At 42.4% G+C, this 12,085-nt stretch overlaps 1 protein-coding gene across 4 annotated transcripts in view; it reads right to left on the bottom strand.

Annotated features, from left to right (window-relative positions):
• The window catches only part of cd276 (CD276 molecule), a 143,076-nt gene that overhangs the window by 116,945 nt on the left and 14,046 nt on the right, over positions 1-12,085 (bottom strand). For all 4 annotated transcript variants that reach the window (XR_009787411.1, XR_009787410.1, XM_061765674.1 and 1 more), the window contains exon 3: positions 1,301-1,651. Coding sequence is in view for 2 of the 4 variants with exons in the window: in XM_061765674.1 (XP_061621658.1) it covers positions 1,301-1,651 (351 nt within the window). In the remaining 2 variants the exon portion in view is untranslated. The remainder of the gene's footprint in view (positions 1-1,300; positions 1,652-12,085) is intronic.

Raw genomic sequence — 12,085 nt, 5'->3', positions numbered from 1 at the left:
AAACACTGTTTTCCCTCTCGCCAGCCAGGAGGGAGAGAGGAAAAAAACCATTATTCATTAACACTACCTAATGCACATCCATCCTTGGAGAATAGAGCAGCCATCTTTCAATAGATGTAAAAATGTGCCACCGCACTGTAAGTAAATAAATAGTCTCTGCTGAGAGGGTGCCCCGTGTTGCCGTGTGAACAGTAAGGATGTTAGTAAAGGCCGATTAATCGAAACAACAATCAATAATCAAAGTCAGCAGATATTGACTACAACAGAGGCCACAATCAGCGCTTATTGATCAGACGAGCAGCTGAGTGCCCCTGGGGAAACTGTTTAGTACGTTTATTTCCTGCATGCTAATGATACTTGTGTGATACATACTATTAGCGTATGAGTGTAAAAAAAATACCTGTGGATGTTGAACTCTTATCGGATTGTCTCATTACACACACACCATGACCTTGCTTACGTGCCAACATGCTACAACATAAACAGAAAGACAATCGTCTTAGCCTCCAATAATAATCAGTGTGTGAAAATTGATTGCAATGACTCTGAAAGATTCTTTCTGTCGGAGCTAGTCCAAAAATACAATATCGATGGCTGTTATCTTAACTTTGGACATGTAAAATTACAAAGAAGTACAATATGACTCCTCCAGACATTTTGCCCATTTTGACACTGTAATTGGAATTGGATTGGAACAATTATGGATGGGAATGAGCCCCTTGTATATACTTCCTCGTGAGGAGAAACATTTTATCAGAGAGGTAAACGAGGTCAGAAAGAAAACCGATGACTGCAACAAAGTGGAGACCTGTGGAGTGTAATACTGCAGTGTGCAGAGCGAGGGCACAGCAATAGTTGCATTGAGGATGAAAAGCACAAGTTTTTGTCATAATTTCTACATTTCTTAAAATGGTGTGGTATTTATAAAGCTGCTTTACCAATAAGCGACTAGAAATGCTTTTCGTAATCGTATCCCTTTGGAACGCTTAGAACATCTGCTGACCAGGAAACTGGTAGTACCTGGTTTTACCAATGGAAAAGAGTGAGCAGTTGAGTTGAGTCAAGTGGGTACCGTGGAACGGAAAAGGGGCAAAATTGTGCACGTTAGGATGAGAGCAGGCTATTTTGGTGGTTAGTGGGTTGTTGATGTTAGTCTGCTTCAGGATCTATAATCAGGATAGCTCAGCTCATACTTCTTAAATTTTAATGTATTTACATAGTTGCCTTCGTTAACATAAAATGGGGTTGAAAATGGAAATGTGCATGTGTTTTAAAGTGTGCAGTACAAAGCAAAACTCACCGGCTACCTGAAGAAGCAAAGCAGAGCTGCCGTATTCCTTTACTCTGACAAAGCAAGTGAAGCTGCCTTCGTCAGCCACTACCACCTTCCTCAGCAGCAGCGAGGCGTTGCCCAGGCCCAGCTCGTGGGGGAACAGGCCAGTGCGGTTGACAAAGCTTTCAGCCTGGTCTGCCAGCTGATGCTGTCCTTCGCTGTAGCCGTACACAATACGCTTGGTGTCAGTCAGCTGCCAGAAAACTGTCACGTCAGATGCGTTAAAGGGACCGGTGGGACTGAAAGAGCAGTTTAGCGTGACATCCCTGCCGTGTAGCGCCACCACAGGTAGGTCGGGGACGTACACCTCCATTGTAGCTACAAGAGAGGGAGAGCAGCATGTGAGTGACATCGTGCAAAGTTTGACATTTATGATGCAGTCAATAAAACTGGGAAGGATTGCATATCCCACATAGTGCTTTTGAGATACAGTACCAATCGAAATATTTGGATGCAGTTTCTCAGGCTATTCAATGACAAGGTGTGTCCAAACATTATTGGTACTTTACAACAAGATGAACATGGCCATAACATCATGAAAATGTGTGCGATCACCTTTTCTTTGCTTGAAAAGCGAACTAATCTGTTGACAACCTTGATCATTACCTTGAGCAACATGTCTTAAAGCCGATTTCCATGCAGAACATATCATGTAAAATGGAGGACTACAGGCGGACAAAGCTTAATGGAGAAAGAACACTACAATCCTGGGACAAGGGTTTGAAGTTTAATACCTGACACAGCTGCATTAAGTAAAGATACTAAGTTCATAGTTTCAGACTCTGGGCTCACAAGCAACATTTAAATAAAATTTGGAGGCAACAGCCACTGCCTAATTCCGGGGCACCTGCAACTCTAAAACCTCTAACATCATAAACGGTTACAATCTGACTAGCCTTGCCCGAGTTGGGTGTCATTTATAACTGCAATTCTGGTATTATGCCGATGCGTGGCACTCCATCAGTAACAGTTGGAAGTCTCTTCTAAAGCACTCTGCCTACCGATACAGAATGTGGGGCAAAGTTGACCCGAGCATATTCCCACTTTTGAAATAGTGTCAGAGCAGGAACAGAGGAAGGATTCCACCAGTGTGTAAGACTATTCAGCACCCATGTTGATGTTCTCTGTGTTAAAATGTAGTAGACTGATACCCTTAAAAGTCAAGCAGTATGAAATGTATGCTAGCTCTGCTTCAGAAAAAGCTAAATTGCTTTTGCAGCGTGGCAGCTGGAAGTGGGTAAAAAGCAGATTAAGGCAATGGGGAAGCAAAAATTGAGTGTAAATTTTTTCTCTAGACAATGCCGCCGCTTTTATTGAAAAAGCCGCCGATTGAGCGGCACATGCGCATTGTCTAGACAAGGGCGAGAGTGTACTTAGTCCGGCTTAGCGCCCATCTCAGGGAGCCGTTCGTAGCATCCTCGCGAGTCAGCGTTCACCATTGATCTCTGTCTGGTCGTATACAACACAGAGACACTCATCTGCATCACAGGAGAGAAGGGGGGAAAAAAACACTCTGTCCCGAGGAGTAACACACTGTTTTTTGTCTGTAATTGTTATAATCAAGGTAGCATTTTAGCCTCTTCACCTCTATTGAACTCCGCCGCCGCTATCATCAGCGTTGACTCACTTTCGTGTGGGGGAGATTCGCCCAATGCAGAGGTGCTTTAATCAACTACCCTATTAACAACAAAAGACTTTCATCTGAGCACCTTCATGTATGGACGGTGAGTCAAGGCAGGCCTGTTTTTCACATACTGTATGTTTAACATATCCCAACGCGGTATCCCATGCCACTGACACGGGAACAGTGACACCTATTGGCCAAGCGTACAACTGCTGCAAGGTAATGGTGAAGAAAAAGGATCCAATGCCGCAATAATCCCTTTCTGTTTATTGTTTTAGAACGTGCAATAATGCTTTATGGGGGACAGAGTGGATGGAGTGTCACCTTGATAACTGATTAAGTTAATGGTATAAAGCACGTTTTGTTCCCGCAGTAGTGATTGGGTTTGAATTCAAATGTTGTCCAATGAAATTTGGACTGAGAGCAGCCCTGATTGACCGCTCAAGGTTGCTGCTCCCACAAAAATATTCTCCGGCAACTATGGCGAGATAAGTAACTAAAAAAGCTTTTGTGATGCTGGGTGGATTTTCTGCCACCATATAGTATAGAACCAAAATATAAATGCCACACCTTTATTTTTGCTCACAATTTTCACAAACTGAATTCAATCTATCCATTTTCTGAGCCGCTTCTCCTCATTAGGGTCGCAAATGTCTAATATTTTTTTCAATGTACACAAAATATTTCCAGTATTTCTCTCAGATGTTGTCCGCAAATCTGTGCGCACTTCTTTGTGGAGATAATCCATCCACCTCAAAGCAGTGGCATATCAAGTTGCTGATTAGACTGCATAATTATATCACACGTGTGCCTTAGATTCCCCACAATAAAAGTCACTTCTAAAATGTGCAACTGAATACGAGGCTCTTGCTATATGGATTCTGCACCAACCAACTGGGACAAGATCTGGGGTGGACCACTTCCCTGGAGAGGTTCTTATGGAGGATTCGTCTCTGACTGACCGGCCCAAGTCCTGACGCAGAACCACTTTCCTGAAGGCATCTACCTGTGGCGCTTCACCTCTTTAAATGGACTCTTATGCCATCTTAATTAAAACTGTACAGCACCAGACAAGGTGATAAATGTTGCTCACTCGACATCCATTGTAGCATGGTCCATTCTGAAAGGAGGATGCCCCCATATGTGGTCCCTTCTCAAGGTTTTTGATTTTTCCCTCAAATGGGGTTTTGAGTTTTTCCTCGTCGGATGTCGTCGATCTTTGCCAGATGTGGGCCTGTGAAACCATTTGCAACTCTTTCAGGATTAAGGTCTATACAAATAAACGTGAAAAGTGCCACAACGAAATTATGGGTCAGCTGTTTAATGGTGAGGGGAAAGAAGCTTTTGGAGGGTCTGCTGGTTTTAATGAATCCCGAATCATAATTTTCAAAATTGAATGAAAATGAATCAAATTATTTATTTTATTCTGACAAGAGCTCCAATGTTTTTGTTTACTTCCGCCGCCATTTTGATTTTAAACTGAAGTTGATTTATAAATGTTTTATTAATTTTTATTTCTGTTTGATATTGCTTCATTGAACATATTTCTAGACAAGAGAACACAGTTTGCTGCTCAATGAAATTTAATAGTTGATGACCTAAAAAAAAAAAAAAATTGGTCATTCATTTGTAAGTGTAATGCGTACTTTTTCTTGCGTATTCATAATTTTTCCATAACCAAAAAATATATATAATCTGAATACTTATTATACATATTTTAGTAAGCTACTCGAACACTAGAATATTTGTTCCCTACAGCCCCAGTTCACTCCATGCCGCTTGACAAATTGAATAGGATAGGGCATTATTCAAGCTCATAAAGGCCGAAATTCCAAAGTGTTCGCCAAGTCAACTCTTCAACCTCACCGTGAATTTTCAAACTGCATCACTTCCCCTAAAAAACAAACTTACTTTAAATAGCGCAAATTGAACATTATTCATGAGAAGAGCAGTATGGGGAGTAGAAAAGGTCAGGTACTTTAGTAATTGTTTTTTTTTTTTGTAAATGTATTTGTTACGGAGGATTTTAGAGGCATTTGAAGTGCTAATTCGATGTTTTTTTTGAAAATTCCACCAAGATGGCAGCCACTTGTCATGTTGCTAGTGATAGTGCTCCATGATATGCATGTAGAGGGAAGAGGGGAGAGAGCGAGTGCAATTAAATTACTCTGAGAGCAGCCAGAGATGACTCAGACCACCAGGTGCATCCGGGAAGGGGGGTGGATGGGATGGGTGTTGAGCCAAATGGCATCTAGCTAAAGATAATATCTGGAATCATGGTTAAAGACAATCTCTAATTCCTCTAAACTGGACGAGTCATCGAAAGAAAGAAAATATAAACTCTCCGTATTGTGTTCAACACCTCCTCCTCCTCTCACTGGCTTTTTTTAAACCAACGACCTACGTCTCGCTCTGTAGGGCCTACACACGGCCCGTGTGTAGTCACACTGACCTGCACTTGGAAAGAGAACACAGGGAGCAATTTTGGAATTTGCATCAAGGGGAGGGAGCTGGGTTAGGAGAGGAGAATAGAGGAGAAAAGGGGAGAGCAAGCCGGCTGACGTCATGGAAAAGCGTGCATTTGATGTCCTATTTGTCAGAGGTGAAATACCATGTGAGGCATATCCCTGCATGCACTCTGTCTTTTTGTGATCTGCATGCTGTGACTCAGGGCTGCTCTAGTCTTACAAATTATGCATTCGCCCAAGAGACAAACAAGATGAAGTAGTATAATGGGAAAGTGCTAATGCCTGACTATTGCTCCTAAGATACTAGATTCAACTATTGGCTGGTTTGAGCAGACCTTTAGGGGTGGCTGTGATGTGGTGTGGGACCGGAAGAAATAAAGTGGAAGCCAACAAAGGACATAGGTTGTTTGGAAATATGTCTGTTCACTTGAGCACTCTAAACCAACAAACACAAAGCAACCCTTAATATGCTCTTGGCGCCCACGGTACGGATTGTTTGACGAGTGTGAGCACAACATACCGTGCAGAGTATACTTCTCTGGCCCCAGTTTGGAATTGTTTAGAGTTTAACTAAACTCACTGTCATGTTTTGTTTCCAAATACAATACACACATACATACATACATATACATATATATATATATATATATATATATATATATATATATATATATATATATATATATATATATATATGTGTGTGTGTGTGTGTGTATATATATATATATATATATGAGGTTAGACTGGAATCCCCTTGGACCATGATGTTTGCAGATGGCATTGTGATCTGCAGTGAAAGCAGGGAGCAGGTGGAGGAACACTTACAAAGATGGAGGCATGCACTGGAAAGCAGAGGAATGAAGATTAGCCGAAGTAAAAACAACCGAACAGCCGATTAGCCGAAGTAAACCAGAATATATGTGCATGAATGAGAGAGGTGGTGGGGGGAGAGTGAGGCTACAGGGAGAAGAGAGCAAGGACTTTAAATACTTGGGGTCAACAGTCCAGAGCAATGCTGAGTGTGGTAAGGAAGTGAAGAGACTGGTCCAAGCAGGTTGGAACAGGTGGCGGAAGGTGTCAGGTGTGTTATGTGACAGAAAAGTCTCTGCTAGGATGAAGGGGAAAGTTTATAAAACAGTGGTGAGGCCAGGCATGATGTACGGATTAGAGACCGTGGCACTGAAGAGACAACAGGAAGCAGAGCTGGAGGTGGCGGAAATGAAGATGTTGAGGTTCGCTCTCGGAGTGACCAGGTTGGATAAAATTAGGAATGAGCTTCTCAGAGGGACAGCCAAGGTTCGATGTTTTGGAGACAAAGTTAGAGAGAGCAGACTTTGATGGTTTGGACACGTCCAGAGGAGAAATAGTGAGTATATTGGTAGAAGGATGATGAGGATGGAGCTGCCAGGCAAGAGAGCTAGAGGAAGACCAAAGAGAAGATTGATGGATGTCGTGAGGGAAGACATGAGGACAGTTGGTGTTCGAGAGAAGGATGTAGGAGGTAGGCTTACATGGAAAAGGATGATGCGCTGTGGCGACCCCTAAAGGGACAAGCCGAAAGGAAAAGAAGATATGTGTGTGTGTGTGTGTATATATATATATATATATACATATATATATATATACATATACATATATATACATATACATATATATATATATATATATATATATATATATACATATATATATACATATATATATATATATGCATATATATATATATATATATATATATGTATATATATATATATATGCCAGCACGCGCCAGCACGCGCCAGCACGTGCCAGCACGCGCGCGACCCTAGTGAGGATAAGCGGAATGGAAGATGAATGAATGAATGAAAGTGCTCGTCATTCAGATTCAGAAAACCTTCTGCCCCCCCAGTGGTAATAAAAATATTTACTGTAATTATGACTTTTTACTCTGTGAGCATTCCAACTTGCTGAGGATGAACTGCTTATGAACAGAAGGAAGTGAAGGGTGTCTTCTTCTAAGAAAGTAGTTTTCCTTAGAGGAAAGGTGGGTGGGTGGTAGACCTAGTAGTGGGTCTTCCCAGAAGGAAGTGAGGATTCTCCTCTCCTGCCCTCTCAATAAAGACATGCTGAGGAGCTCATCGAGGGCAGGCTGGGAGACGTCAGACTGCCGGGATTTACACGCTGCACTTTGTGTTTATGGGCCTCAGCTCTGTTTGAGTGCCTACGTGACACAGACGGGGCACTTTCACAGCCGACATGAAATAAACTCATTTAAGCCTTTCGCAGCTGCTGGCAGCCGGCCCTGCTTAGCTGCAAGTATTGACGAGGAAAAAAAAAAAAAAAGTATTTAAATGATCTTCACACCACTCTCCACTCAAATTTCAAAACTAAACACCACTGTGACACTTTGAAACACCTTCATACAATAACAGTATAACAGTGCTTTTGTCAGGTGCTGGCAAGCTACTATTGCTATCGAGGCATATGAGGATGGGAAAGGAGGCTCAAGGCCAGTGAGCAGAACAGAGCAGTGCGAGCAGAGCATTTGACCGCAATGTGCTAATCAGCATGGAGTGCGCACCAACTGGGATGTTTTATGCACATTGTCGCCGGAGACATTTCTGACGAGTTATCTCGTAAAATGGCGAAGAAGACCTTCTTAGTGCGGTTGTCCAAAGTTGGTGTCATAAACTCTGTGTGAGACAGCTGAAAATACACACCGGCACAGATCCATAATGATGTGGTCATTCAGCATGCTGGTTCGGTTTGGTTAAAAATGTATACCTCACAAACATCATGACATGATGCTTTTATCATTGAGTTGCACCCCTTAGTTCCCCTGAATTCTTCATCCTTCATCCAAAACATTTTAGGCAAGTCTTTGCTTCTAACTTTGTGGAAACAGTTTGGGAGAGGGCCTCTTCTGTTACCAGTGTAACAAAGCAATGTCCATAAAGACATGCTTAGTTGACTTTGGTGTGGAATAACTTGAGAACCCTGAATTCTGCCGCATTAGGATGTGAAAAAGGGAGATTCAGGTTTAACATCATGTTTCTCTGAATGAACGGACACAAAAGTAACTCCAGATACACTCCAAAATCTCATAGAATGTCTCCCCAGAAGAGTGGAACCGATGCTAAGGCGGGTACAACTCCATATGTTTTCGCTTCCTGTAGGCGTAATGACCAGGTATCCGAGTACTTTTTCTCCATATGGTGTATTTACTCAACATTTGTGCTTCAACAACCTGCTGCACATTAATAAACCATGGTTATCTGTGCAGTCTTAGAATGGAGCTAATAATCGTACCTCGTAACAACTACGGAGGAATAACCATGTCTATGTTGCGTGCCCACACTTGTGCAAGAGCATCCGTAACCTGCATACTGTGCTATAAGTAAACTAATTGACTTGAAATAAGGTACAGAGTCAAAATAAATTGCATATGTGCTGAAGCCCAAATCAGTGTCAGCCAGCGTGGGACAGGGAAGGGTCAGGTTTATTGTGCCAAAGCCTGGTATGGTAGTGGTCTTTGCTTAGGGGAGAACTGGCTCAGTGTAACTATGCCCGAAGTCCACCTATTCCAACCATACAGGGGCCTTGGAAGTGTGGTGGGTTTGAGCACAGCATGAAGTGCTCACACGTGCTAAACAATTTGGACTGCAGGGGCCAAGCATGTCTGATCATAGTATGGATTCCCTAGTGTTTGTTGGCTCTTACAGTTTAGGAGCAATATCCCACTTTGCTGGGTTGTGTGTAAAAGGCAAAGTTGGAAAAATGTCAGATCTTTCGCGACGGCTCGAAGGAGTCTAGTGCAGTGATTCCCAACCCGTCTGCTACGGCACACTAGTGTTCTTTGACAGATAATCTGGTGTGCCTTGGGAAATTATCAGATTTCACTTTTAAATTGTTTAAAATATATATATATATGTATATATATATATATATTTACCAAAATAATGTATCTCTGTTCAGCTATCTCTGCCAGTGACATGTAGTGACAGCCACGAGAATGACAGAAGGTACAGTTAACTTGTGTATCTACCTATTACCATTCATACAAAAGAATAAGAATCAACTTGACAGGCCCAAATTTCACTGGACAAATTTGCGACTAAATTATGATACATTATATACATATATATATATATTATGATATCTATCCATCTATCTATCAAATACCACTAAGCGAGACTAAACAGGCCCAAATTTCACAGGACAAATTTGTGACTAAATTGAGACGAAATCATCATTATTACAGTACATTTGGAGACATTTTAAATTCGGTGGTGTGCGGTAAGATTTTTTTTAAAGTAAAATATGTGTCTTGGCTCAAATAAGGTTGGGAAACATTATTTAATTTGCCAGATCTTTGTGAAATAAGTTAATGTTCGGGAAATTAATTAATATTATATAAAATTTTGTTTAGCTACAAACAAAAATGCATCATCATCATCATGTATCAGTAGCATCTGCATGACTTCAATCAAACAACAGCTAGCCTGATACACACGCGCACACACCGGCGCACGCACGCACGCACACACACACACACACACACACACTTTCTTCCATGGCCCCAAAGGCCAGAGACCACATTGATATTCTACACCTGCATGACTACTGACAGGTCCGTAGCAGCACAGTGTGAGGAGTTGGACACAAGGAACTCTTGACACTACAATGGAGAAGCTGTAAGAGAGCTGCAGTGGAGCAAAGAGCTTCCTGTCAGCATGACTGACATCGGTCACGTTCACTAACACACGCAGCAAATAACAAATGTTCTCAGTGGCGGGCTGTGCATGCGAAGTCACACACCACAGAAAGTAAACAATTTATTTGTACAGTGAAACCCTACAAAGTTGAACACTGCAAAAATGCTGCAGTTTGGGGTTTTAACCATCATAGAACAATCATTATATTGTTGTCTTAATCTATTTTTTATAGGGACTGTCACCATTATGCTTGTGGCTGAGCTGGAGCCGATCCCTTCTGACTTTGGGCAAGAAGCAGGGGTACACCCTGGACTGATCGGTAGTCAATCGCAGGGCACATATCGACAAAAAAATCATATAGTCACATTCAGACCAATGGGCAATTAGAATTTTTAAATTCACCTAACATGCTTGTTTTGGGGATGTGTTTAGAAGATAGAGTACCGGTAACAAGAGAAAACCTATGCAAGCAGGGGGAGAACAAACTCCACACAGGAACGTCTTGACTCTAAAGGCAGACGTGCTAACCGCCAAATTCCTATGCGAAAGATTGCTTTGAAATTACAACTCATCCAGCATATTTTAAACGTTCCACTGTACAAATTAGTTTTTTTCCTACATATTTCTGTTGAGATTATTCATCTCCATAACTTCCGATTTGCTTCTATGTGTGTCCACCAAGCATACCGTATTTTCACGACCATAAGGCGCACCGTATTAAAAGGCACAGTCTCAGCTACGGGGTCGATTTCTGTATTTAACACATACATAAGGCTCACCGTATTATTGGGCGCAGGCATGGTAAAAAATACGCTCGCTTAAAACATACGAAAGCATGCATGCACGCTAAAACAATGTTTTTGATCAACCCTCATCCACAAATCCATCAAAGTCTTCATGACTTTGATGTATCCGAAATGAACAGCTGGGCAAGTTCTCCATCAAACACGCCAGGTTCCCTCTCGTCATTGTCAGAGTCAGTCTCGTTACCATGCGGCTCCTCAGAAATGATGCCAACTTTTACGAAAGCTCGAACAACAGTGCAAGCAGACACGTTAGCCCAAGCATCCACAATCCATTCACAAATTGTGGCGTAGCTCGCCCGGCGCTGCCTCCTAGTCTTAGTAAAGATGTGTTCGTGTTCTGTCATCCATGGCTCCCACGCCGCTCGCAACTTCACTTTGAACGCCCTGTTTACAACAATGTGCAGCGGTTGGGAGTTCCTTCATCAAGCTCCAAGTTATTGCACTCAGTCGAATGGTGACTGTAGAGGCGCTTCTCCCGGCTGTTCTTTGCTCATTAATCCATTGCTCGAGTTGGTCTTCCAACTCGGGCCACCTTGCCTTGTTTTCCGCGGAAACTCAGCTTCGTCTTCTTGACTTGGCGAAGCTCGTTGGTCTTCCAACTCGGGCCACCTTGCCTTGTTTTCCGCGGAAACTCAGCTTCGTCTTCTTGACTTGGCGAAGCTCGTTTTCCTGCTTCCTCCACTTGCAAACCATGGATTCGTTGATCTTAAATTCTCTCGCGGCTGCTCGATTCCCATGTTCCTCCACGTAACTGATAGCTAGCAGTTTAAACTGTGCTTCGTGAGCATGTCTCTTCGTTGGTGCCATTTTGGACTGCGGTCAAGTCAGCCTCCACTCGTAAAGTAGCAGTCAAGCCAGCCGCCCCTAATTTTGTTCATACTAGGCATTACGGTTATAGGACGCCAACTCGAGGCAAAAGCCACCTTCAAAATAAAAGCTTCCCAATAATACGGACATGAGTGCCCTTCGGTTAAGGTCAAAATAAAAGTCTCTGGAAACCGCATATTTCGCTGACATTACCCCCGACTGAAAAAATATCTATGAGATACGTCCGTATTATTGGGAGGCTTTTATTTTGAAGGTGGCTTTCGCCGCGAGTTGGCGACTCATTATCGTAATGCCGAGTATGAACAAAATTAGCGGCGGCTGGCTTGACTGCT

Source organism: Phyllopteryx taeniolatus, chromosome 2, assembly GCF_024500385.1.
Source record: "Phyllopteryx taeniolatus isolate TA_2022b chromosome 2, UOR_Ptae_1.2, whole genome shotgun sequence".
In the NCBI taxonomy this organism is placed as follows: domain Eukaryota; kingdom Metazoa; phylum Chordata; class Actinopteri; order Syngnathiformes; family Syngnathidae; genus Phyllopteryx; species Phyllopteryx taeniolatus.
The sequence above is the reverse complement of the archived record's forward strand: the minus strand, read 5'-3'. Positions and strand labels throughout refer to the sequence as shown.